This window comes from Kwoniella shandongensis, chromosome 10 (assembly GCF_008629635.2).
Source record: "Kwoniella shandongensis chromosome 10, complete sequence".
NCBI classification, from domain to species: domain Eukaryota; kingdom Fungi; phylum Basidiomycota; class Tremellomycetes; order Tremellales; family Cryptococcaceae; genus Kwoniella; species Kwoniella shandongensis.
In genome coordinates, this window is record NC_089296.1 from 1,151,881 (window position 1) to 1,178,356 (window position 26,476).

Genomic DNA, 26,476 nt, shown 5'->3' on the forward strand with positions numbered 1-26,476 from the left:
AAGAGAGAAGAAAATTAAGTAGTTGTGGATCAAGCCGTGTGAACTGATGTGGTCCCCATCTCCGCTAGTTGCTCCAAGTTTTATGCATACGGCGCTCCGTATCAATTGAGTTCTACCTGATCAACCTCCACATCTCGGTCGGAATTCCCGCAGTCAAAGGGGTGGTGGCACAGCCACGTGGTCTACGTGGCATGTCCGGTCTATTCACAGGCCGACCGAAGCATGTCATCCAGTCTACACTCTCGTCGGCGACGTGTCTACAACCAACTGTCATCATCGATACAACTTCCACCATCGCACGCGACCAACAGTTCTTTTGTCTGAAGACACGTCATGTCACTCAGTCTCTCACAGGAAGACGCACTCGATCAGCTGTGCGCGATCACAGCTACGGACTCAACAGCTGCTAGGGAGAGGAACGAGCGATTGTTGAGAGAGAATGGATGGAATGTCCAGGTGAGTTTTCTTGACTACCCCTTTGCGCCTTCCTTTGGGCTGAAAGAACAATTGTTTGTCAGGCGACCGTCGAGCAAATCTTCTCGATGGAGGCATCGGATCCCCCACCTCGCACATCCTCATCATCTGCGACTTCTCCTTCGTCGCTATACGGAGGTACAGGTTCATCAGCAGCCCATCTCGAGGTCGAAGATCCACTACTTCCCCGTCCGCCTCCTGGTGCTCGAAGATTATCAGGATCGCACCGACCACATCGCGCCGCTCCAGGTACTGGAGGAGTCGGCTTGGGTGTGTTGGGATTGATCACGAGACCGATATCGTTATTACTGTCGATAGTCGGAGGTGTATGGTACTTCTTCGGTGAGTGAAGCCAATTAGTGACTGTGGGCGCGCTCGACTTACATATCACAACTGCAATTCAGTACGAACTTTCATCCCATTGTCATTCCTTCCTCGATTCCCATCTTTCCTCCTCCCACCAGCCACGCCGACATCCTCAACACAACTTCGTCCCCTTCAAGATCCCACGACAACCTCTCTTGCCTTCATCCGTGAACTCGAACGGTTCACCCGATGCTCCGCTGCGACCGGCACCCTTCCCGAATTCTACATTGGACCCTATCGTGAATTCGTGACGACATTGAGAAAGGAAGGTAAATTGGGATTGGTGGTGCTTGTTTCAGCCGAACATGAGGATGATGAGGAGTTCAAGAGGGACGTATTGTGTGATGAGGAGTTCATAAGGACGTTGAAGGAGAAGGAAGTGTTGATTTGGGGTGCTGACATCTCCAGTCGAGAGGGATATCAGGGTGAGTCCTCCTTGCGTTCCAGATGAAAGGAGAGCAAGACTGATGTTGAACTTGTTCGATTGTTGTAGCTTCTCAGACACTGCTTACCACGACCTACCCCTCACTTACATTCCTATCATTACTCCCCCACCCATCCTCTTCCACCCCGCGTCTATCTATACTTTCAAATCTCGCCGGTCCTCCATCAACAACGACTTCTACCACATCGATCTTACAGACGCTCACCACTTCCATTCTGCCACGTACGACGCCCTTCCTCACGCGACTAAAGCGCGAACGACTATCGCTAGAAGAATCTCGACATTTGCGTGAAGAGCAAGATCGGGCTTTCCAAGAAGCTGAACGTAAAGATCGAGAGAAATTACAACTTCAGAGACAGAAAGAGGAATTGGAGAGGATACAACGAGAGCGAGCAGAACGGGAGCTCAGAGAGAAAGAATTGGCGAAAGAGCGAAGGAAAGTCTGGAGAAGATATGCTAGGCGGAACTTACTTCCTCCCTCGGAAGGGAGCGTGAGGATCGCTTTGAGAACACCGATATCGGCAGAGAGGAATATGAGACAATTCCAACCGTCTTCTTCTACTCTCCCTCTCTTCATCTACGCCGAGACACTACTCATCTCAGCGGAGGATAAACCGGAATCGGATCCGACATCTCCACCAGAAGGATACGATGGACCAGATTGGATGAGAGGGGATACCGAAGCGCTCGATTTCAGGATCGTGACGGCTTATCCGAGGAAAGAGGTGGAATGCGTGACGAGTGGAGGAGAGGCGATTTGGGAGTTGATGAAGGGTTCGGGAGGAGCATTGTTTGCGGAGAAGAAGGAAGGATGTAGCTGGGGTGAAGTGGATGGGGCCGATAGTGATGACGAGGAGATTGTGAGCGATAGTGACTAGCATTTGATCTATTGAGACAGAACTGGATGTGTACAGTACAAGCGTTCTCAAGACAGAGCATGTGTTTTAGGTGTGGTTCGAGCAGACTTATATATGCATTGCATACATACCACTACCATTATAGAGACTGACACCAGCGCCTTCCAAGGCGTAACACCAATCCTACCGTAGCTCGATGTAATCAACCAACTAGACATCCCGAACCACTTCACATACCTCTCTCCCTCTCTTCTCTCGCCGCTTCATTCAAGGTGGTCAAAAAGTCTTCAGACGGTATTACCTCGCTATCCGGTCTCGCTGCTGACGTTTCCGTAAACGCGGTATACGCCGAGTAGACACTATGATCCCTCCTACGAGCCGCTCGGTCCCTATCCAGGGGGGGACCACCGCCGTGTCTCGCAATCGAAAACGAACCATCATGATCATCTTCAGCATGCGCCCTGTTCGTACGGGTGGTCGTGGAATCTGACCATTCAGCATTGCCACGGGGCGAGACCGCCGACGCAAGTCCTGGTCTAAGCAGTCGATCAGACGATTTGGGCGTTGTCGTTGATGGGGTTGAGGTCGCACTGTATAAGTCTTTCGCGCGTCTAAATGGTTGATTAGGATCTTTCAAGAATCCCATATCAACCCTCAAACGAGCTGGTGGCGTTGGCAAAGGAGGTGGAGGATAGGTGTCGGGATGAAAAGGAGTTGCATTGGTTGTCGTAAAATCCGTCATGGCTGAGAATCGTCTTTCGGATCGGGGCGAAGCTGCAAAGATCGACATGATCGAACTTGGCGCAACAGTCGAGAGTCTCGCCGCGGAATGTGGTACATCATCATTATCTTCGTCATTGTGATTATGATCATAGTGTGGGAGTCTTGAGGAGCTTGGCTGTGAATTGTCGGGATCCTTGCCTTCCGCTGCTACCAGATCACGGAACATACGAAGCTGAACAGCTTTCTCTTCTTCTGCTGTCAGGTGACGAGAGGGCGAGGAATCAATGGTTGTCAATGAAGTGGTTCCATCCGGGCTATGAAGAGCGCCGCCTGATGCTGTTGTCACCAATGTGTGGGTTCTCTCTAGCGTGTATGCGGGCAAGGGCGGTCCTACTATTGACTCCGGGTAATTCGACCCTACAACAAACCGAAGAGGGTGATTCTTCCTTATCGGTGTTGTGAAGGGCGAGAAATGCAAACTTTCTGACACACTCGCTAAGGAAGGAGCGATCGCCGTTCGCGGTGTTTCGCCCCTCTCTTGCATTCCGTGGTCGGGACCAGTGGGTGAATGCCACCTATCGCTCAACCTCTGGCTCACCCCTTCGTCGTAGGACACAAACACCTCTGTAGCCGTGAAACCACTATTCATGGACGTCACGGATCCTCGACGTTTCCTCTCATGAGGGAACAGCCCGCCTGGAGAGGATTGGAGGGACAAGGAGGGACCGCGTGATCGAGGACGAGGTCGACTAGCTCGACTTTGTCGATTTCGTCGTCGGAACAGGCAAAGCAGAAGGAGGGCAGCAAGTGAAGTCGCAACGATGGGGACAACGAGACAAAGAACCAGTTTCCCCGCAAGGGTTTTCGTGAATGAATTGGTGCTGCTGGCATGAGTACTATAATGTACACGAGAATGCATGTCAGCCTGAGTCGAGCAGCTTGGAGGTGAGCGACAACACGTACAGCTTGGAGATGCTATCGTTATCAGTGGTAAGGATGACAAAGTCCAGAGCCATCTTTTCCGTTCCCAGATTAGTCATAGTCACGTTGTTGATCTTGGTTGTGTCTAGACCGGTCTGGAACCATAATAGCTGGGAGGCGATTGCCCATGGATACTGCATCGATTAAGAACGGTACTGTCAACGGCGTTGTCCAGACAAGTCACTCGTGTGAGCTGGCTTACAGTGAGATTTAGTGGAGAAACGATGGTCTGACCATTCATCGATATCGACGCCTGGCCAAAATCAGGTCCAACCGTACCGTACAGATAGATAGCAGATCCTGTCACCGCTAGTCAGCTTGGCCTGATTTTACCAAAAGAGTGAATGCTCACCACTTCCTGAAAATGTCACTGAAGCATCTTTGCTTTGTGTGATTGCCAACGTCTTGTTGAAGTACCCATCCCGTACGTTCACCTCACTGTACGATCGTTGATCACTACTTGTCCCATCTGCCAGATGTGTCCAAGCTTCATTCCCATCCGGTGAGTCATATGTTATCGACACGGGATCCGAGTGTGTGAACGTATCGTCCACAGTGACATTCGACATTGCAGATCCTTCCGCCAGTCTTACTGCGTCTATACCCCACAAAACGAGTCGATCACTTGTATTTAGAGGCCCGGAGTTCCATTCTACTTGATGTACACCAAACGGTAAGCCAGACATAGTGAAGGGGGTGGCGGAAGCTGCAGAATTTGACGACGAGGACTCGGTGGCACAAGCTGGCATGGGGAGGGACGAGTTGATCCGAATGGTTGCTTGGCATTGAGGATATGAGGGAATGAGCATAGTGAACGAGGTTGCTGTGAGAAGTTGACTCAGTATCTGGACGATCTCTCTGAAGAGCGAGAAGCATCGGTCGATCCGAATCTGGGTCCATCACATCTGACAGAAAGAAAGAAGGGAAAAGGATTCCGAAAGCAAGCCTTACCGGAGATATTAAAGGCAATGGTTGAGTTAGACGTAGAAGTGAGATGAAGTGTTTGGTCATATCCATCCGTCTGCAGTGCGTACCCTATCGTCCATGGGGAGATGCTCGACTTGTCGGTCGTACCATATTCAATGAATGGAGAGCTACAAGCGGTAGCCGACAGATATATCATCAGTCGCGAGGTCTTTGCACCAGAACTAAAGAAAGCAGACCCACCTGTCGGAGATGAAGAATGGCACCGAGGTCGGGGCGACTTCGGTGGCTTGACTATGCGCCCTCTTATAATGCGGTATCGTAGAAAATAGTGTAGGCTCATAGATAGTCATCTTGTAGCGTTCACGCCTTTTGCCCTTAGATTGCAGAGTCTGTTCGATTTGATCAGTAACTTGATAGTTGAATGACTTGATGTTGAGTTGGATGCGAGATGTCTATAGGAGGAGTCCAAGCCGAATCGACCGGCTATCGTCAGTTGGAATAGAAGACGCTCGATGTACCGTTCCGATGGCGTTGCGATGAAAGTGGGTCTGAGCGTCTGGATTCTGGCTGGATGGTGTGACTTTGAGTATTGGCAGACTTGTGTTGTCTTTGGTACTCGTGAAAATTGACGAACATGTCCCACCTAGGCGAATGAGGATTACTGCATGCTTCAAGATAGACCTTGTCGTTCTTGCGCGTTGAACAATCATTCAAGGATGGGGAGAGTCCGTCAGTAGAGCTGATCATCTGAAACGTGTCACGATCGACCTTCCTTCCGGTTGCAGGATCGGTGGTCAACCGAGGCATGACCGAAGACAACCCAGTCAGCAGGAGCTTTGACGAAGGTACATTGTCAGTCGTCTTCCTTTGTCAAAGTCTCGTTCATACGCATTGGGTGTTCTCGGTCAGTGTTGCGCAAAGAGGAGAAGGTTTCAAAGGCAGACAGATGTGAAAGGCAGAGGACTTTGGTGTGCGAAGTCACGGATGTAAGCCAGGCTCGAAAATCAGTTTCACAAGGAACTGCCAGCGGATGTGAATCAAGGCTAACAGACGTTGTGGACATGGGTGTACGTGTCGTGGGAACATCTTGGTGTACAGGCTGAAGCAGAACGCGAAGGCATCCGAGCGTTTGATACCTTAATTGTGTGAATGAGATCGAGTACTACTCTTCGGCCGCGCGGCGGATATGGTTAGTGTAATCTGGAGTGTGTCATCCCCGAATCCGGCGGGCCCAAGCTTACAGATTCCCCTAAAACGGATTACGTATGCTGTCCGTCTCGATCAAAGAATCCATGGGATCCGTGCCTTGAGTTGGGGTGCGGAATGGGTTGGAATGGGGCCTCCACCGGGCATTGACTCCCCAACGATTTGGGTAATCACCCCAACAAAAACATGATTCCAATGAATCATATATCATCCATCCATCAATCCATCAACCGTCCACTATAACACTTTCAACCACCACAACAGAAATATATCACAACCCACTAGCTGTACAACATCCACCCATCAACAAGCATCCAAATACAACCTGACCCGAAACCCGATATAGCAGTGACTACCTAGCAATATGAACCGACCTACGTCTTTCCGAGCACACTCCGACATGCATTCTGCTCCAAGCACGACCCCTACCTCTCCCACCAGCGCGAACCAACCCTCATCTCATGCGGAATCATCGCTCTCTCAGCGATATCCTAGGGTCTTCAACGAGAACGCGTCCCATTCCAACAACGCCTCTCACTCTGCCTCCACACGGTCTATCAGACCTCGAGGATTGAGTCCACTCACACCCGCCGTCGATAGTGCCCAGAACCACGGCAACCATCTTCCCAAGTCACAACCGCTTTCTCGTGCTCTGTTCGCGCGAAAGGCCGACACACCACATGCAGGAACTCCGTCCGGAGGATCAAAGAAGGGATTGAGTCAGAAGATCATCGTCCCGACTAAATCGTTCAGAACAACGTTCGAGTTGGATCTCTCGTCGAGCGAATTGGCCAGGCGAGCTTAGAGGTCATAACACAGACGCCTGCAAGACGGTTATTCCACATCCGAGTCTCAAACGAAGAGCAGGTGCAAGAAAGCGAGGGGAAAGAAAAGACCTCGAGATAGCTTATAACGACAACCCCATTCACGTACATTCACGAACTCAATCACTCGTCTGATCATCTCTCCTCGAGTACAACACATCACCCTGCACATACAATCACTCTGTTCCACTCTCACCTACCAATTCATACACCATCGCGCCACAGAATCGAACACAAAACTCGGACAATTCCTCGCCTTCCCATTTCCGTCTGAGGTCTGACATGACCTGTATGTACTGTATAATAGATTCTATGTTGACATGTTGATATGTGTCTATACGAGAAAGACAAGAAGAGCCATGCATTCCTTGGTCATCATAAGTGCCACATGGTCTGGTTGGTTAGGTTTTGTCATTGCTTGTGTGATCGACCGCATTAACCTTTGACCGGGCTGTCCTCGACAAACAAAAAGGACGAGAACACGGAGTGGATCATGTTTCAGATACTGCTCTGTTTACGACAACTCGCCACTGCCTCCCCCATCTTTCCTGTCTGTGCGACCAGACCCTCGTGTCCACGCGAATGCGTTTCAGCGAACCGGTAGAAAATTGGTACATCGACGTCAACATCATTGACGGCTCTTCTCTCCAGGCCGTTGCTGGACCGGTCGATGAAACCCAGGTGCGAGGTGTGAGCGCCAAATCGCATAATTGTCTTACATCCTCCTCGAAGACGCCTCTGCCGAATGTCAAGAGATCTGCTGTTAGCCTCGAAGTACATCAATTTCTCGACAGACACGACCACCATGTCTGCTACCGAGCGACTCTCAGGTTCGACAATCAGCCTTGCCCATTCATGCGAGACTCCAGAATATACGTTGAGGTCTTGGAGGACGTTGGAGACCCCTTAGTTCAGTATAGCGAGATGGATGATGTGACCGATCTGCCAATCGAGGAGAGATGAGCGATTCACCGAGCGCCGTCGAACTTGATTACTGACTCCACAGGTCGTTTTAGGGAGGTCATCGGAAATGCCTACACTGAGATCCATCTTCGAGGAGTCGTCCCCAACGACGTTGGTCCCCTCTATTACATACATCGCACGGATCAACGATATGTCATCAGTAATCACGGTGATTCAACGACCTCGTATGCAGCAGAAGATCGTCGCACTAGACAGACGTCGCGAAGCTGAGGAGAAATTCAACCGCTATATCTCGGACGAGGATCTCTCTATGCGGTTAGCCTTGGATATTTTGGCTGATGACAGTGAGATGTATGAGTGTCCCTTGCGTCCTCATAGTGGCAGGGGCTGATGAGGATTACCGTCGCCTCTGCTGCCTCATTACCCCTTCTCTCTTTAACAAACACGATACACCCCTCGAAACCGCTTCGAACTCTTGTGTTCCGCAATCTGAGGAAAATCGGTTCGAAGCGCTCCCTGGAGTGACAGCGTATGGAGCTCCATCATGCTTGTGATTGTATATGAGTTCTGTGGGATTGTGCGCTGCGCATGAGACTAGATCATGTCAAATGGAAGGATAGCGAACGTGAGTAGGAGTAGATCGGAAAGGCAAAGATTTTAGCAACAGCGATTTTAAGGGTAAGTCAATTGATAGGAACAGTAGAAAGCGGTAAGTAAGGGTAGTTGTGATTTACGCGTTATAAACCTGAAGGTGTTAAAAGTGATCGTTTTTCGTGACCCTCGCCGTGATTCGTTGTTAGATATAGGCTTTCGCTTCGACCTAGTTCATCTTGCGCTCAACAGTGGATATTGATAGTAAGCTCAAAAGGTAGGACAGATCATATCAGGATCGACAAGTACAGTATATCAACAAAGGTCAATCTTCAGAAGACGCCAACATAGGATCCCCTTCGTCCAGTAGCGAGACATCATGGGTTTACCGTTCCCCCAACTCCTCTTGGTCATTTCCCTCGCAACGGCGATACTGCAATCTCAAGCTCAGACGACAAGCTCAGAGTTCGTAGGATGTCTGAATGGTGATTTCAAGCCAATATCAAAGATGGATATTAAGTCGGTGGAGGCAAAGAAATCGTATTACGAATGCGCCGTAAGTTCTTGAATCATTACGGAACACACACACACATGCTCCATGTGTATGCTTAAACATGATTCAAATCATGTTTCGCAACACAATTGAATTGGTATGGGATGGGAAAGAATGATGCTTAACTGATGAACAAACAGGATGCATGTGTCGCTTCCGGAGGATATTCTTACTCTTACTTCACGGACTTGGGCAAGGGATCACATAAATGCAGTTGTTCGTCGGTGGGACCAAAACCTGCAGATTATGTCGTGCAACCGATCGGATCGTTTGGTTGTCGGATGGGTCAGACAAGGGTGAGTCGTGACGTCTTGCACTGAGCGGGAATGGATTGTCTATCTCTCATGTTCAATCTTCTATCTCCTATCTTGTCCATATTCTTCGGACTCCGCTGCTCCGTGAACTGTGGATTGTGCTAACTTGCATACATTTGCAGGCCGCTCTCACACGTACAGATCATCACTTCATCGTCTGCTCATCCGGCTTCATCGGCTCCTTCGTCTCCGTCGGCACATACTCTTCCCCACAAGACTGTTTCCGAGCATGCGAGAACGAGGAAGGCGCTCTCTTCTTACCCTCTCGAGCGGGCTTCAAATGTCGTTGTGGAGGCGTAACGTCTGTCAAGAGCGTAGCGGCTTGTGGTGCGCCAAACGCCGAATTCTCATATGTCAACAAACCGACGAAGAACAATAAAACAAAGAAAGGGAAGAAGACGAAAGCGGGTGCGGGGGGAAGTGGAAGAGGAGGAAAAGGGGGCTCGAGAAAGAAGCTGGGGAAAGGAGGTTCTTCACCGAATAGATATAACGAGGATAGCGATGGGTCTGGGTCTCAAGACGTTTTAGGTGCTGGAGAGAAGAAGGTGTACGAGAATCCGGTGAGTCCTGGTAGGGAATTCGATAAAACGAAACAGTTGAATAGACTGACCAGTGTGTTTCGTCGTGTAGTGTGATGATCCAGATTCCATCCTTGGTGAGTGGTTCCTCCCATTCAGAGCGACCGACCTTGACGGCACGGCCTACTATCTACCAAGCCGCACTGTCTGACTGACAACTTTCATCTTAATAGGATATTGCGGGTTTGGGGAAGAGGATATACCCGTGTTTTAAGGATGAAGCTCAGACAGTCCCTAAGTGGCTTGGACCTGTTCTAGCGAAATAGATGTGTACATTAGAGTCAGCGGTACTGTCACCTTCAATTGTACTGTATTTGTAACGGATTGTGTTTTCAGATATGCTGTGAAACGTGAGGTCAAAACACGGTCTATTCACCAGCATTGTCAGTAAAAGATGGAGAGACCACAGTCTATACCAGGAGATCTCGAACCGTTGACTGAGAGTCAACTTCTATTTGGATCGCTTGTGTGAACTACAGTATCCTTATCAACCGAGACGTACTTCGCACGAAAGACTATTGCTACTGGCCGGACCAACAGTCCAACACAGCCTACACCTTAATTGCCGACCATTCAAACCGAGCTTGGCAGGTCCCAAGCGTTTGGTGGACCTAGCTTCACGCCGTCGAACATCTGGATCTTTCTTCCGTGGAGTTAAGGTTCTTTCGTATATGCTTATCTACCGCTGCGTCTGTATTCCGGCTTGGCATCCCCTAGCGAAGTGTTCTCAGGAGAGGAATCTGCTTTTCGCCAGCGATTTCACTAGTCACTCGGCTTTCAAAGATAGCTTAGCTTAGTTGGAACGCCAAGATCGGATTGACGCAATCAAGTCAATCTGTATGTATGTCTCACATCATCGCTGTGCCTCCAGAACGAGAACGAGCCACGATAGCTTGTGGTTTGGTTATACAGCTCAGCAAATAGAATCGCGATTCGCCCGCTCTGCGAGAGCGGCGAAATCCGACGGTTCTTTCTTAGGATGTCGACGATCGCCGCCAGCGGTCATCTCCGTCAGCATGCGCAACGTTAGATAACGATCAAAAGTGAATCACGCCTTATTGCGAAACTAAATCTGAAAATGCAAATGCAAATGGGATAGCGTCTTCTCGTACAGTACATACATACTATACCAGGAGGGCGTGAGACGGCTGATGTTTAGAAGTTCAAATTGGTGTTCTTGGCATAGATCGCGGTCTTTATACGTCTTCGGAGGACACCGATTGTGGAGAACGGACCGGGGGTGTCCGTCCGAACATGTTCATCTATTGTGGGCAGGATGCCAAGTATGACCATATGAAAGCTAGGTGTATCGTAAGAGGAGGTATAGCCTCGACATGGTATATATGAGATGCAGTCGACTCTCCCCACTTTCTTCAAGGCAACCATCTTTAGCTCGATCTAACCAAGATTCTGTTTTTGAGGTAAATCAAAATGTCGCAAGACGAAAAGAATGATACCGCTTCTGCGGGGGAGATCGCCGAAAAAGACGCCACCTACACTAGTATAAGAGGTGTCGAGCATGAGATCGGATTGGATCTGTACCAAAAGTCCGGAGAAGTAGAATGGACGCCTCAAGAAGCGAAAAAGGTGTGAGTGGCGATTGGCGATCAATCCAATCACTCAGACTCTGCTCTGCTCTGCTCTGCTCTGCTCCATCTGCTGCAGAAAACAATGTGCGAGTACTGTACAGGGACTGAGCACTGACACCGATCTACATATGTAGTCTGCGAAAGATCGACGCCTGGATCTTACCCGCTTTCTGTATCACGCAAGGACTCGCATTCCTCGACAAGACAGCATTGAATTATGGTAATTTGTGGGGTATGAAACAGGGACTTCATGTCGACCAAGCTCAATTCGTGAGTCCTCCCAGTAACCAGAGAAGGATGCTTGCCTGACTGCAGTGAACTGATCGCTTTTCAACTTGTATAGAGTTGGTTCGCCTCTGCTTTCTATTTGGGTTATTTGGTCTTTGCTTGGCCAGCAAATGTCTTGTTACAAAAGTATCCAGTGAGCGCCAGTCATACACCTCCACTCGAGGGCTAGCTTGGGAAATGATTGCTGACAACGACGGATTACTCGATAGACCGGTAGAGTTATGGGTACGGTCTGCTTCTTCTGGGGAATCGTCTGTACCGTATGTCCAAGCCACTATCCCTGACACCTTTCCGTTCGGTCTAACGCTAGGTTCGCCACGCCATAGTGCACAGCAGCATGCCACAATTTTGCTGGCGGCCTTATCAACCGTGTCATCCTGGGTGCGCTCGAAGCAGCCGTCACTCCAGGTTTGGGACTCATGACTCCCATGTGGTGGAAATTGGACGAACAACCGGTCAGACATTTGACCTGGTACTGTTTTAACGGTGTCGCTTCGATCTTGGTGAGTACATCTCTGCTCTCATACTTCCTTGATTTTTGGCAAGCTAATCTTGAGCGGATGATGCTGTAGGGCTCATTAATATCATAGTGAGCTGGTCGAGTGTTCTGTGGTCGAGCAAACGCTGAATGCGGACAAAACAATGCAGTGGTCTCGGACACGCCACTAGCTCGAAAGTGGCAACTTGGAAACTGATCTTCATTGTGAGTTAAATGGAGTACGACTGGCAAAACGACAGGAGCGTCGCCAACGCGGACACCATTATAGACGTTCGGCTCGTTCACCTCCTTGTGGGGCATCTATCTCCTCATCTTCCTGCCCGACTCTCCTGCATCGGCTCGATTCCTCTCTCAAGATCAGAAGATCATTGCCGTCAAGCGAGTCGCGCAGAACAGGGTAAGTGGCGCTCATTCCTATCTTGTTTTCAGGTTGTGGTCACATAGCTGACTTGTTGGGCTTCTGCGTAGACTGGTACGAAGAACACGGTGTTCAAGATCGAACAGGTCAAAGAAGCTTTCATGGATCCAAAGTGAGCTTCACTCCTTCTAGCACCGATGACCAAGTGGCTGAAGCACCAAATGCAGGTTGTACATCCTGTTCTTGGCTGCTATCGCCGCCCAAATCCCTAACGGTGTTGTGTCCAACTTCTCCTCCATCATCGTGAGGAATACTCGTCATAAGCCATGCAACAGTGCTGACAGTACTAACTGGGTCGTTGACCGTCCTACAGATCTCCGGCTTTGGTTTTGATCGACTCCAAACGACTCTCTTGGACATCCCCAACTCTGCAGTGCAGATTGTGTCCTTGCTTATCAGTGGCTATCTCGCTGGACGATTTAAGAACAGTCGAGCTATCATGATGGTGGGTTCTGAAGCTGCGCCAAAACAGGTGATTTTTTAGCTAATCAGCTCCTGGCGTGTCGTTCGCAGTTCATCGGTAATGCTACATGTATCGTGGCTGCTTGTGCGCTCACCTACGCGCCTCATCACCAAACATGGGGTCGACTCGTAGCGTTCTGGTTCACCTCGTGTCAATCAGTCGGATTCTCCTTGAGTCTCGTTATGGTCTCAGCGGTGAATACAGTATCGGTAATTTCATCGGCCGAGCTAACAGTTCACAATGCAGAACGTGGGTGGATATACCAAGCGACAGACTATTACTGCCGTCACTTTTATCGGTTACTGCGTCGGAAGTGAGTAACCGCACCGTCACCAGACGAAGCGAAATGATCTGACGTATTGTATCGCTCGCTTCGCTTCCGAGTAGATATTGCGGGACCTCACGTCCTGATCGATTCCGAGAAAGCGGCCGGTTATCCAACTGCGACCAAAGCGATGTTGGCAGGTTATGTAGCCAAGACGGGACTTCACGTTCTTCTTGGTGTATACATGTGGTTATCCAACAAAAGGAGGGACAAGGAGGCGATCGCTCGTGGAGAGACATTCTTGTCAGAGGAGGAGAGGGCTAAGAAAGCTGAAGAGATTGGGATGGTAAGTCGCACGTTTTGGTTATCTACCTTCCTTTTCCTTCCGCAGGAAAGGGGCTTTGACGTAAGACGTTAACGTAATTCTGATCGTTTCATGATGATTTTAGACCGACGCCACCGAGTGGAGTGAGTGCTTTGCGCCCTGTCTCCCCCTTGCAGTGTTGGAAATTGACCGTCATCCTGAACGACCACGAGGTGAACATATGGCTGATAAGGACCACCATTACAGATAATCCGTATTTCCGGTATGCTCTCTAAGCGGTCTCCAATCGTTATATCGAAGCAAAAGGTACAGTGCAGCATCGCGTGTGATTGGTGGCGTTGGCAGAATTTGTAGAAGGATCACAATGAGAGAGAGTTGCACATGAGTAAATTATGAAGTCCGGATGTCACTCTGAAACCATCACAAAAAGTGCCCTGCGCAATGTCAGAACCTCTAACGCCAACATGGGTTCCCTCTGTAGAGAGAGAGCGGAATCTCTTCTGTTGTATGTGTGCATCGAATGCACTGTATGTGGCAGGATTCGTTTCCGGTTTCTCAGGAACCCCAGAGATCAAAAAGTCAGGCAAAACCATCAAGGCGTTTGAGGCTAAGTCAATGCGGGGGTTTTAAATGAAACCCCGATCGCGATGACCTCTTCGTTCCGATTGAGGGTTTTACGGTGGTCGGTCACAATCTGCCTCCGAGCGTGTATCTATTTGGTGGTTATACGGCCGGAAAACCAAGCAAGCGTACATACTATCTATCGTAAATATGATCGTCTTGTTCTCCTCAGTTTTAGTGTACCACATGTCGTTACTGTCGTTACTGTCGTTACTCGGTATCGATGTGTCCCGCCAATGTGTATATTACCATTCCATTGTCATTTGTGGCTGCAGAAGAGTCTGAGATGTTTTTCTGTCCAGACCTGGATGTCACAGCATGTATGTGTTTATGCCAACACAGCATACTTTGCTTCGATCACGGTCCGAGATTTCATTAAACTGCCTTTCATGATGGGTTGTTATTGCTTTTTTTCTTGTGCATTCCCCCCTCTACTGCGTCATCTCCTTTTCTCTTTGTCTCCTGCTCTGACGCCATCACTCGAATGCAATAATAATAATAATAATATTATAATCGCATATTAACAAAAATCGACGAAAAATAGTCTAAATATTCAGGGAAATCCTGCTCTCTCTCTTCTCATTTTCGACCTACGGGGTTCATCATCCGGGTTCTACTTTGCGAAAAAGAGGCCGGTGCGCGCATGACATGGAGATAGAGTCAGGGTAAAATAGTACTTAAGTGTCCGGGAGAAGCGCGATCAAAGACAACAAATCAAATCAAAAAGGACGCTAGTGAAATGTGGGAGAGTGAGGGAGAGTGAGGGAGAGTGAGGGAGAGAGAGAAGACAGCATGCAATAGGTGATAACTGCAAGACACACCCTCTCGGCTCATGAGGAGGACCTGCACATGAGCATACATATATATGATAACTTTGCTCGCTCTTCCATACCCCGCATATACCGTGATCAAAATCTACACTAATTTAGCGCGGCACCCATATCCTTGCCCATTCCTTTCCTCTTCTGGCCCCATTCTTCAATACTTCATACCTGGAATACACTTGCTACTCGCTAGATCATCTGCTATCCCCATCTAGTAGCATCAATAGCGCAGACCTCTAACATCCTATTCTATATCGCTCGCTCGTCACCTTTCGTTTCTTCCATACCACTTCCGTCGCGTTCTTGACTGAATCGAACCCAACACAATCACTCCGGAAACGCAGCGACGACGAAGCATTCAAAACAACGACCTCGTAAGGTTAGATCTTTCTGATCATACCATCACCTCTCTTTATCAAGCATATTTCGGTCTTCCCTTGGAGAACCCTCCAATTCTTGTCGAGCTATCTTCCATTTGCAAGTCGCACAACACTTGTCTTCACCACAACTTTGTGCCTTCGGCCCAACCTTCGCACACACAGTTAGGCATCAATCGCACAAACACTGTGCACCTTGTCTCTCCTTACTCTGGTCAGATCTTCCCACGTCTCGTCGACAAAACTTTCGGTAATCAAAACTACTCTCCAACCGCTCAGAGAGTCAATCGATAGGTTACCATCTGCGGGTGATTGAAGAAGAGAGCAATCGTCTGATTCACAATCACATCTCTCCGGTGAGCAATCCCCTTTCGATGCGCTGTTTCACTCCCCCCCCTTTCCCACCTGATGTCTCACCTCGTCCACGCGTCTTGTGACTCGGCCCAGCTGACTGTAACTCTCTCTTCATACTCCTTTTCTCACTCTCTGCTACTCTCTACCACTGCATCCGAATCCGTTATCAATACACATCGATTCAAAATACATCTTGTCACTCTTACAACCGTCCTTTTGACCGTATTCGGAACCGTCACGTTTTTATGCGACTTTGGAACATCGCCTCTTTCCTATCAACAATAACAATATTATGGTCACATTCAACTCTCTTATTCCACCACTTCCCCACCGACCAAACCTGATCGTCCCCGCATCTTTCCTACTACGATCTACCACCTGTCATGTTCTCGACACCTAATTCATACACGTCTCCCGATGATGCGTTATTCTCGTCTTCGTCCATCAGCTGGTCTACACCGTTAACTTCTATTGGAATTATGACCGGTTCAGACAATTCATCCCCCGTCGATTTTGCCTTTGAAGCCCCTACCATCCCCAACGAATCCAGCTTCAATAGCGCCTCATTCAAACCAGATCCCATCAAGACCCACTCCTATTCTTCGTCTGCCAGTATCTCGCCCCACAACGGGACATTCACACCAGGTTCTGGACAGATAAACACCGGAAACTCGTACCCTTTCAATAACGGGTCTTTCTCTTCTTCCTACGGCATCTCTTCCGCCTCTTCTTTTTCTTCTGCCTCCGGCTCTGTCACAGGCGGCTCATTTTCTTCTGTCGACGCTCTCCCGGCAATTTCCCGTGACTTCGTTCGCCCTTCTTCCACCGAAACTCGTCGACCTGCGACAGCCGGTGGCGCTTTGCAAAGTAGAAGTCCGTTTGCTGGGTTCATGCCAGGCGGTGTAGACGAAGGACAGAGATTCCAGAGAACAAACCAAAGACCATCATCTTCAGACGGAATCAAGCTCAAGGTCGCAGAGACCATAGACGAAGAACACGACGGCATGTTTTCGACTACCAACCCTTTTGCATCTTCAGAGAAGCAAGTGGACAACCCCAGCAAGCAGGTCCCTTCGCATGGTTCCGAGACGCCAAGCAATGTCGACCCTCATTATATCGCTCAAAGTCGTAGAGCCTCTGAACCCCACTTCCACGTTCCAAGCTGGCAACAACAATCTTCCCCTTACACCCAGGGTGACCAAGGGTCATCTACGGCAGCGTTCGGGCTTCCTTCCGCTCCCATTGGTCAGCAAGGTTACGTTCAACAGCAGCAAATGCAAGCCGGCCATCAAATGCAAGGATATGCTCGTCAACCGACATACTCTGGTCGACCACAGACCAGCGACGGTCTTCCTAGCTACCCTCACCTCGGCAGCGGTGTAGCCTTGCCTAGCGCTCAATCTATTGCGCGACAGATCCCGGGTATAAACACCGCTTTGGGATACTTCCCGCCTCCTTCCGATCCCAAGGCTATGCCATCCTCGCTCATGCCATTCCGAGACGATCGAACCGGTTCGCTTGGTAGCATTCCCGCACCTCCTTCCAGCTTCCCAGGCGATCGCGCTTATTCTATTGACTCTGGCTTGCCTCGGGTCGCGGGTGGAGCGATGCGACCGTCTTATATCGGAAAACCTGGTCAGCCGAGTGAGATGAGTCAATCCGAGTTGACCTTTGTACAGTTGGGAGGTCCTGCGCCGAAGAAGAGGCCAAGGAGAAGGTTTGACGAGATTGAGAGGTTGTATGCGTGTGGTTGGAATGGATGTGAGAAGTCATATGGAACTCTGAACCATCTCAACGCACACGTGGCTATGCAAAAACACGGAGAGAAACGATTGCCCTCTGGTGAGTTGGCGTGTTGGATAATAGAACCTATACAAGTTCATCTGCTGATATTGATTCCTGCAGAGTTCAAGGACATGCGTAAAGCTTGGCGAAAGAAGAAGCGAGAAGCTGCCGCGATGAACGCCAATGCTCAGTACGGTGTTACCACCTCTGCGTGGTCTCAACGACCGTCCATCGGTTCTTCTTCCGATTCTGATTGGGATCGACGAGATAGTACCGCGTCCGATTTCAGTCGTCGATCGTCCGGGCCTTATCCAGTGGGCTACGCCGCTGCGCCATGGAGTAACGGTGTCGAGTCTCGACCTTCAACGTCCTCTTCGATCGCCTCGTCAATGGATGGCCGGTCGTACTTCCACACGGCGCATCCCAACCCGAACTACAGCATGAACCCTCCACAATCGTACCTTAACAGTGTTGGCAACGTCGCTATGCAAGATGGACGACGCCCTTCGGCGCCTCAACACCTGCCCATGCCATCGCACAATCCAATGATTGACGGTTTCAGACAACCAGAAGGTGACCACCCGACTCCTACTGCCAACAATCCGTTCCCTCAACAAAGACACGGTTACCCATTCGCAACTTTGACCTCCCCCATGAACGGCTAGGCTCCAGTCATCGGACAAACATACAGTTTAGTGTCTCCTTGTGGATGGCCTTGTAGATGGAATTCAAGCCTAGCATGTTTTAGTTTCAGTAGAGTTTCATTTTCGTTCGTTTCGTTTTTGCCGTTCCCGAAGCATCTTGTAGCAATAGCGCTCTATCTAGAAGAGCGAGAAGAAGAAGTAAAGAGTTACCTTATAGAGTATAGTCAGAAGAATTGATCGCTGAAATGAACTGCAAATGCAAGTGGTCTTGCAACGAACAGGCGATGAAGATGCATATTCCACCATTATCTGCAACCGTCCGGACCGAGTTAAGGTGTATGATACTCGTATGACCTCCACTTTTCATCTCCATCGATAAGTTATGATCGTCATATCGTAGTTTCAAGGATGTCCTTCCGATTCTTAACATGGAATTCATACGCTTTCTTACGAAATAGCAAGCAATGATAGCACCTAAAGACGAGATAGATGATGTGTCGAGCCCTGCATCGAAATCTTTCGCAGCGAAACTTGCCAAATACGCTTATGGAGCGACGACGTCGACTGTCGGTGCTCAGAAGGGAGAAAGCTCGAAAGTCGGTTCATCGTCACCGCTGAAATTTCAGCCAAGGTCGAGAGTGATACGTACGGAGCGAAATGATAACAACGACACCAAGTCGATCGTACAGTCAACATCGTCGTCGTCGAGTGGAATTCTATCAAATACCCAGGTGTTACCGAAAAATCGAATTGACGATTCTTCTTCGAGGTCACTCCGGAATCGAGGTACGAAGCGGCCATACCGAGAGGTGAGCGATAGTGCTAGCGAGAACGAGCTTAGTGGCTCGGGATCAGAGGGCATCATAGGGAGTGATAAGCCATTTCAGCCGTCCAACGAGGAGGAGGTAGTACGCACGCCTAGCAAGAAGAAGCAGAAGCAGAAGACGGAGGAGGGAGGGGTCGTGGTCAAGAAGGAACGAGCGAAGACCACACCCAAGAAACCGAGAGGGTATGCTGCACCAGAGGTATATGAGCATTTGAAACCTGTCAATGATATATTGAGAGAAGGTTTAGATGGTGAGTTGTTGAACGCGAATGCCTGACATTTGCCGGAAAGAGGAGATCGGGTGCTGACGATTTTCGGTTTGGCCAGTGGTATTTTGCGGTATCAAGTGAGTATTTACTTTGATCGCCCATCAATTGGACATACTACGCAGGAGAAGACTGGCTGACTTGAAACTTCCGTTAATCTGTCAACCAGTCCAGGTATGTCGACTATACTCATCCTTCTCATAACCATATCCCAGGGGAAACGCGCAAGACTGCTGATACCCTGTCGTCGTGGCCCCTTCTCCTACCGATAGGAAAACGATCTTCTACGCTAGGACATCATTTCTCACATCCTACCAACAAGTTCTGGGTATGTCTCCGTCGTACTTTACTCATGATAATAGCCGAAGCTCACATGAGAGTCATAGCGATCTCTCCATCAATCCGGTGAGCTCGCGACCGGACCGCCGTCGCGCCGTGACTCTACAGCCGGTCAGCTGCGATCAAGTAGATCGCCACTGACTTTTGTGGTGTGTGTTGTGCTGGTGCTCAGGTCTCACAGCTCGATTGCTTAGTCCACTCGAGGATGAGCTCATGATGACAGAGTATAATTCTGGTTTGGTGAGTGAGCGAGATGCCTGATTATAATCTGAATTAGCTGATCATCCGCGTAACGACCAGACCAACCTCGTCGATCGACCAACATCTGAGGTGAGCCACGATCTCCCATCTCCAATCCTCCAGACTCTCAAGTCTCAAATATGAGATGACTCCCTATCACCCCGTACCCTGCAATGACCGCTGACGTTCTCGCGAATGGGCATAGCAATCGGAACTTTCCACCCTCGAAATGCGTCTGAACGTACATAACCTTACTCTCAAATTCGTACGATATCGGCCTATGGTCGTGTGTTTTGTAGGTAAGAAGATATGGGATGTGTACGAGAGTGTGGCTGGGAAAACGGCCAAGTTGGCGGCGGCGGCGGCGGGGGCGGAGGAGGAGGCTGCGATGGAACAGAAATCATTAGCCGACGAGGTGAAGAGGGAACTCAAAGAGGAAGAAGAAGAGGACGATGTCAAGCCTGATCTGAACGAAATGTCATATGACGGAGTCAAGTTGGAGAACGAAGTCGAACACGATCTCAAATCCATCAACGATATCAAACCACCTATCCCTTCTCTCAAACCCACTGAGGTTCGGACACCCACTAAATCACCCAAAGCCAAAACCAAAACCAAAGCCAAAACCAAGATCAAACCACCGCCATTCGATCCTACTCAACCTAGACTATATAGACTTCCTCACTTTTCTCTCGAACAGAGATATCTTATCTCATACACCTATTTCTGGGTCGTACCCAACACTTCAGGATTGGAAAGAACCCCCGTCAGTCCATCTCCTCTCTCCCTCCTTCGACTTGATATTCAACGGGCCCATGACTCAGGCTGACCATTTGTTGAATGGTCGAACAGCTCTCCGATCAGATCATAAACTTTACAGCTTTGAAAGTGTTTGTTGATAAGCTGAAAAGTGGTTGGCAGCCTAGTTTGGAAGATGGTTATTCATTCAAGGATATCGATGTTGACGGTGTGAAGAGGACGGTGGAGGAGATGCAGCGTGTTGCTCTCAGTAAAGGCGTTTGATCGGAAAGGAAGGACAAATCTTATAGTCCGGATGACTTGTTGTATGATGTAACGATAACATGAAGTTGTAGTGGTGCTTAAATGGGAACACCCCAAACCCGCCATATCTTCACACAAATGCTATGCAATGCATTATGACTAGTATGCGGTAGTAGATGTACACGATGGGACCATACACCTTGCGTTTCATATCACACTCCTCCGCCCTACCAAAACCCTCCGAGCGCTTGCAAATCACTAGCAACAGTGACCGCGTCCGTCCCGATCTGTCTCATCATCTCCCTCTGTCTTCCTAAAGGCTGCCAAGCGAAATGTTCCAACAGGTTCCCATCCAATATCCCCTTGGATAGTGGTTTTGGCAACAAGTCGTTTCGGACAGTTCGGAAAGCTCGAGGGTTCAAACCTGCAATGTGTTGAGCGTTTCGGACCAGTTGGTCAGATACCAATTGGAGTCGTTTAAATCGCGCCGATTTAACAGAGACGAGAGTGGTCAAAGCTCCATCTGCCGTGGCTACATTACGTACGAAACGAAAAAAACAACTTGTCAGCGTGGTCCGCTCACGTCGTTTCTCGTTTAAGATATGGCTGGACTTACCATAGACGATCTGGGTTTGTGGTACCCATTCCTCTTCCGCGGTTTTCCGCCTCGCAATGACCTTTGAACAAGTGACTGGAGCTCCGGTATGATACTCTGTTCGAAGCAATAGCCTTTCTCCATTAAGTGCATCGGGATCTGCACAGGATCACAACACATTGTCAGTCATAATTCATACCAAGTCGCCACAAGATAGACGACAACATGTAAGAGAGAAAGACACACCTGCTGGGTCATATTCTAACATTCTCATATCGCCATTTCGATCGTTCGATACAAAGTTCACCTGACCTTCGTGAACGAGGAAGTCGGTGGTGACTGTTGATATTGGTTGAAGGTCTTTACTGATCGTAGTGAACTTGTATGGTTCCTCCTGGATTGCAAACAGAACTCACATTAGCCTCAACACTTCTATGAATCACCTCGCGGTGGATTGTCGCACAAAGTTCGTCATAATGAAATCGCGGGGATAACTCACCTGCAGAGTGACCAACCAGAAACTCTTGCACAGATCGCCAATCAAGATAAAGTTCTTGAACACCTTCATGCTGGTCGCGTATAGCATCATATCGAGGAAAGCCAGACCCATCAGACGATCATCATAATCCAGACCCTTGACGTAGATCTGGGCAATACAATGCGATGTGTCAGTTGCACCGACAGCGCTGCCGTCAAGTAGACCAAGCAGAGACTTACTTTTGGTCCGTTGGAATTGAGGAGATATCCATTGATATGGTTGACTGCGCTGACAGGGTTTCTCGCGGGATCTTTGGTCCTCATTTTGAGTTTCCAGCCTGATCCTCCTGCTTTGCCAGCCTGTCCAACAGTTTCGACCACTTCAAATATGTATAACTGAAGTTCGTGAGGTTGATCAGCATGCAGTACCTCACTACTACTTGCATTGAGCGGAATTATCTCGCCACTCACGTTGCCTCTTGTCGCTCGATCTTCACCAAAGTTGAATCCTGTGCCCACAGCGATGAAGTCTCGGTACCCGCCCGTTGCACCAGGCGATTCGAGCTTCACACTCTCCATGCACAAGACCTCCTCGTTTTGGTCGAAATCGTATCCGTCAATTACCCGCCATGGATCAGATCCTTGTGAGAAAAGTTCCAGAGTAGAGCGTTGGTTGGTTGGCGGGATTAGGTTTTCTCCTATACCGTGAGTTAATTCTATCAGTTGTACGCTTGACCAGCTAGATCTCAAACCCACCTTCTGGCCCGATCTGGATCTCTCCTTCCTCATCGTAAGCCTGGAAGGGAACAGTAATCGACGCCGCTCCTACATAATGGGCCGAGGTAGGATCGAATGAGATCGACGTGTACGTCCTTTCCATCACATATCGATCACAGGGGATTGCGAAATCGGTATTCAGGCTCGGTGGGAGGTAACAGATGAAAGAGCCCTAACGACGACATATTAGATTGTACCTGTATAATGGTAGAGAACAGACAGAAGCTCTGGCCTGGTACTCACATCCTCTATTCGGATGAAATATTCTCCCGCTCCACCAAGATGCGTCGTCTTTCCAAACGCCATGGCGGCCTGTTTCAAAGCGAAAGATCTGATCGGATGAGCATCAGATGACAATATCCAATGTGGTTTCTCGCCGGTGATGAACGCTCCTGTGAGACCTTCGATGTTGGAGAATGGGATGACGGTATATGGCAGTTTGGTGCTTCCTCCGGCGATGGGTAGGAGTTGTGTATGAACTTTGCGGAATCGTACAGCCAAAGAACGTCGAGAGTGAGCAGAAGCATCGACGGTGAAGCGAGGCTGTGCTTCGTACACATTCAGCCGACCAGACTGGTGTAGAGCCTATATGCAAATAGATGAGTGAGTAGGGACACCTATGCAACTGGTACGAATACACTCACAATGAGGTGCGGTCTTAGTGTACCCCTGCCGATAGGACAAAGCTCCATTTGTCTAATCTCATCTCCGTCATCCTGTTCTCCCACCTCTCCATCGGCCAAATCGTCTGTGAAACTCGGTGCAGACGAACTAAGACCATTAGACTGAAGCACGAGGGTGAGATCCGGTAACGAGCGGATCTGCAGTTCGCCCTTTTTGGTAAGCATCGCCAACCATTGCGAACCCCTGGCGGTATTCATTGTCGTCTCCATACTGGGCGCATCGGTAGATATAGCCGGTTCTTGCTCTTGCAACCGTTTGATCTGCTGTTGCGTGAGCTGCATGCGAGAATGTTGTCCTTGTCGAATAGCAGATGATCGTGATGCATTGCCGTTGACTTGTGGTTGATCGGCAGATCTGACGGGCTCGAAAGTCCGGTAAATACCCGTGGAGTCGGAGAAGACCTCAATGGTTTGACAGAGGGCAAGGTCGGGGAACGGTGCCTCTGTGACGGATCGAGCGACGGTGTCCCCAACGAAGAGCGATATGCTCCCGTCGACTCTACGAATCGCAACGTAGGGATCGGAGATACTGGCACTGGCGATTGCGGGCAGGTCGCTTCTTGGACAGATTGGCTGCAAAAGCTTGCCGTCTGTCATTTCATCAGCTTGAAAGTCGTCCTATTGTCATCATTGCATACTCACTTGAATCCAGAAGAGAAACCTCCGCAGGTGTAACGTGCATCACGCAAGACCGTTGGAAGAACGGCGCAGCCGCCAATGTCTTCCCATCTATTCTCCCTATCTGTTCCGGAACAGCTTTCGTGGACAAGGCAAATATCCTCGTGGCGTTCCTTTCGGTGCTAAAGAGCAATGTCGTTCGCTCTGATTCTGGTATATCCTTGAACTTTTGACCGGACTGGCGATCGATAGGGAGAAACCACACTCCTTCGGCTGTTGACAGCTCGTTGAACCGACGGCGCTTGGTGATGGGAATCCCTCGCTGAGTAAACAGCCGTAAGTTTCACGAGCAACTTTGATGCTCTCACCACTCACTCTGAGAACGTTGAAAGTAGAATTTCGACTTCCTCCGCTAACAGCTACTAGTTGAGGGTAGGTGCGTAACTGTAGCACAAATCAATGCGTGTTCATATCAATGTACGATGAGTTGCACTCACGCCTTGATCCGTTGTCGCTATACCAAACTCCATGTCGAGGATCTTCCCGACCCCTGATAACACGTCGTACGGTGATACGGAGATTTTCGCTGGACCTGTCGGTTCATGTTGATTCCCATTGACTATTCCGCTATTGGCGGGATCGTTCATGTCTCCATACAAATCTGCCACCCATAGCGATCAGCAACGTTTATGCGACGACAGTGAGAGAGAACCCACCTTCATCCCAATCGACATCCATTTCATCCTTCTTCTCGTCTCCGTTCGTACCGTTCACTTCTAATGCCTCCCTGACCATGTTCACTCTTGCCAACACTGAGTCGCCCTCCGCGCAACCCACAAATACCGCTCGATCTCCGGCAACAACGACGCTCGAGGGAGGAGGTACCGTACTTGATTGTTCGTCAACCTTGATCGTCCCCACCGCCCTCCCTTCCATCTCGAATCGTACTTGGTGTACATCTCCATTCTGCAGTACCAACAACATATCCCTCTCTGCGACGAAAACGGATCTTGATCCTTCCAATGAGAGTTTGCGATCCTCGGAAGTCTTGTCCGATCTAAGATCTGTGACATAATCCCACCAAGCGTTGACTCGAGCTCCGACAGTTCTTCCACTCTGGTCAATGTGGACCACTCCCGTCGTCGTGATTAAGACGACACCTCCGAGTTCTGCAGGACAAGCAACGAGGTAGAGACTGTCGCTAGGGAGACCGGTCACGGAGGTGAGGAGGGGATATGAGCTTCCAGACGAAGGGTCGAATGTGCGGACTTCGAGACAGTAGTTGTCTTTGACCGACTGATACCGACCGGACCACGTATGAGTGGGCGAGTAGAGCAGGGCGAGAGTTGGAGAATGGAAACCAGGCAGGAAGAGGAGGTCTTGGATGTTCTTCACAGTTGGCGAGACATCAGACAGGGACAAAACGAATGAAGGAGAGTAAGGCATATCACTGGAAGAAGATTAGCTCGTTACTGTTTGTGAGTATGGTCAAGCTCACCGAGTGTAGCCGTCTTGTAAAGGATCCAGATCCGACTGCTCCTGCAATACTGGCAACACAGCCAACGAATCCTCCGGTAATGACAAGATGGCGATTCGTGACAAGGGGTCCGTCCGTAACATAGGGACATAGCTTTGCAAGTCTCCCGTGTTCATCTGCGGACATCGCTCGTATGTGTGAAGAGATACCGTTGCAATATCACCTCTTGACCATTCGAGCAAGGCCATCTGAAAGAAAGAGTCAATTGTTGCTTGTGAACCAATATCGTCATCTGCAAGCGCTCACCTTTGCGTCTTTGAAAGATACCAACAGCCTATCGAGACCGTCTACGCTACTTTCTATTGTTCGTAGACCGGCTAAACCGGTGATCGTCCCATGCAATATATGTTGACTTAAGAGATGCAGTCGTCTCGTCGTTTCGTATTTCAATAGTGCACGCTGTCATTTCGAATCAGCACATGAGCATACTGATCGAGATGATAGATATTCTTCATCAAACGTTGCATGCGAGAGACCCACTTCTGCACGACCATCATCGAAGAACCCATCTCCCAATTCTGCATCTCCTACTACAACAGCTTCATTCACGCCGTTCACACCTTCATCACTCCGCTCCGCAGCGATTGGTATTTGCTCTTCTCGGATCTCGAACACACGGAGATTCTCCCCTCCAGCAACTATCAAGTTCCCAGCCACTTTGATGTCGTTGGTGTCGATAGCTGTAGGAGGTTTCGGTAGAGGGTAGATGGTGGAGGGGGTGAAGTTGGGAAGGAAGAGCGAGAAGTGGACGGAGGAGGGAGGGAGAAGGGTCTGGTGGATGGCGTGCATGCTGAGAGGCGAGCGGTAGAGCACACCGGCTCTTTTCAGGAAAGGCGATCAAGAAGAAGGACGGTCTAGTGTGGTCCAAGTGATTCTTAGGCTGTGATTCCATTCCAACCCG

The 26,476-nt window shown here is 49.4% G+C and overlaps 8 protein-coding genes across 8 annotated transcripts; 6 read left to right on the plus strand and 2 right to left on the minus strand.

Annotated features, from left to right (window-relative positions):
- Nucleotides 1–333: 333 nt before the first annotated feature.
- CI109_105815 (uncharacterized protein) lies at nucleotides 334–2,163 on the plus strand (the record flags this gene model as incomplete). Its single annotated transcript, XM_032004319.1, has 4 exons — nucleotides 334–456; nucleotides 519–816; nucleotides 879–1,265; nucleotides 1,334–2,163. The coding sequence occupies 4 exons, from the start codon at nucleotides 334–336 to the stop codon at nucleotides 2,161–2,163; spliced, it is 1,638 nt and encodes a 545-aa protein (XP_031861550.1).
- Nucleotides 2,164–2,371: 208 nt separating this feature from the next.
- On the minus strand, nucleotides 2,372–5,123 carry CI109_105816 (uncharacterized protein; the record flags this gene model as incomplete). Its single annotated transcript, XM_032004320.2, has 6 exons — nucleotides 2,372–3,761; nucleotides 3,829–3,980; nucleotides 4,049–4,146; nucleotides 4,199–4,669; nucleotides 4,798–4,940; nucleotides 5,014–5,123. 6 exons carry the CDS (start codon nucleotides 5,121–5,123, stop codon nucleotides 2,372–2,374), a joined length of 2,364 nt encoding a protein of 787 aa, XP_031861551.2.
- A 1,220-nt stretch (nucleotides 5,124–6,343) lies between these two features.
- Nucleotides 6,344–6,784, plus strand: CI109_105817 (uncharacterized protein; the record flags this gene model as incomplete). The annotated part of the gene is made up of 1 exon (XM_032004321.1): nucleotides 6,344–6,784. The coding sequence occupies one exon, from the start codon at nucleotides 6,344–6,346 to the stop codon at nucleotides 6,782–6,784; it is 441 nt and encodes a 146-aa protein (XP_031861552.1).
- Nucleotides 6,785–8,697: 1,913 nt separating this feature from the next.
- On the plus strand, nucleotides 8,698–9,977 carry CI109_105818 (uncharacterized protein; the record flags this gene model as incomplete). The annotated part of the gene is made up of 5 exons (XM_032004322.1): nucleotides 8,698–8,874; nucleotides 9,012–9,167; nucleotides 9,308–9,745; nucleotides 9,816–9,840; nucleotides 9,937–9,977. The coding sequence occupies 5 exons, from the start codon at nucleotides 8,698–8,700 to the stop codon at nucleotides 9,975–9,977; spliced, it is 837 nt and encodes a 278-aa protein (XP_031861553.1).
- Nucleotides 9,978–11,194: 1,217 nt separating this feature from the next.
- Nucleotides 11,195–13,885, plus strand: CI109_105819 (uncharacterized protein; the record flags this gene model as incomplete). Its single annotated transcript, XM_032004323.1, has 16 exons — nucleotides 11,195–11,352; nucleotides 11,487–11,622; nucleotides 11,696–11,773; nucleotides 11,850–11,900; nucleotides 11,967–12,143; nucleotides 12,213–12,229; nucleotides 12,289–12,343; nucleotides 12,408–12,536; nucleotides 12,608–12,669; nucleotides 12,725–12,800; nucleotides 12,871–13,002; nucleotides 13,071–13,214; nucleotides 13,267–13,333; nucleotides 13,408–13,631; nucleotides 13,735–13,753; nucleotides 13,857–13,885. The coding sequence occupies 16 exons, from the start codon at nucleotides 11,195–11,197 to the stop codon at nucleotides 13,883–13,885; spliced, it is 1,554 nt and encodes a 517-aa protein (XP_031861554.1).
- Nucleotides 13,886–16,265: 2,380 nt separating this feature from the next.
- Nucleotides 16,266–18,236, plus strand: CI109_105820 (uncharacterized protein; the record flags this gene model as incomplete). The annotated part of the gene is made up of 2 exons (XM_032004324.2): nucleotides 16,266–17,628; nucleotides 17,692–18,236. The coding sequence occupies 2 exons, from the start codon at nucleotides 16,266–16,268 to the stop codon at nucleotides 18,234–18,236; spliced, it is 1,908 nt and encodes a 635-aa protein (XP_031861555.2).
- Nucleotides 18,237–18,679: 443 nt separating this feature from the next.
- On the plus strand, nucleotides 18,680–20,909 carry CI109_105821 (uncharacterized protein; the record flags this gene model as incomplete). The annotated part of the gene is made up of 8 exons (XM_032004325.1): nucleotides 18,680–19,292; nucleotides 19,369–19,387; nucleotides 19,482–19,635; nucleotides 19,694–19,712; nucleotides 19,819–19,886; nucleotides 19,947–19,976; nucleotides 20,092–20,652; nucleotides 20,739–20,909. 8 exons carry the CDS (start codon nucleotides 18,680–18,682, stop codon nucleotides 20,907–20,909), a joined length of 1,635 nt encoding a protein of 544 aa, XP_031861556.1.
- Nucleotides 20,910–21,115: 206 nt separating this feature from the next.
- CI109_105822 (protein CFT1) lies at nucleotides 21,116–26,364 on the minus strand (the record flags this gene model as incomplete). The annotated part of the gene is made up of 16 exons (XM_032004326.1): nucleotides 21,116–21,420; nucleotides 21,505–21,642; nucleotides 21,730–21,877; nucleotides 21,983–22,129; nucleotides 22,201–22,356; nucleotides 22,432–22,658; nucleotides 22,717–22,909; nucleotides 22,981–23,322; nucleotides 23,382–24,010; nucleotides 24,063–24,360; nucleotides 24,414–24,482; nucleotides 24,536–24,699; nucleotides 24,755–25,488; nucleotides 25,537–25,763; nucleotides 25,822–25,974; nucleotides 26,056–26,364. The coding sequence occupies 16 exons, from the start codon at nucleotides 26,362–26,364 to the stop codon at nucleotides 21,116–21,118; spliced, it is 4,239 nt and encodes a 1,412-aa protein (XP_031861557.1).
- Between the last annotated feature and the right edge of the window lie 112 nt (nucleotides 26,365–26,476).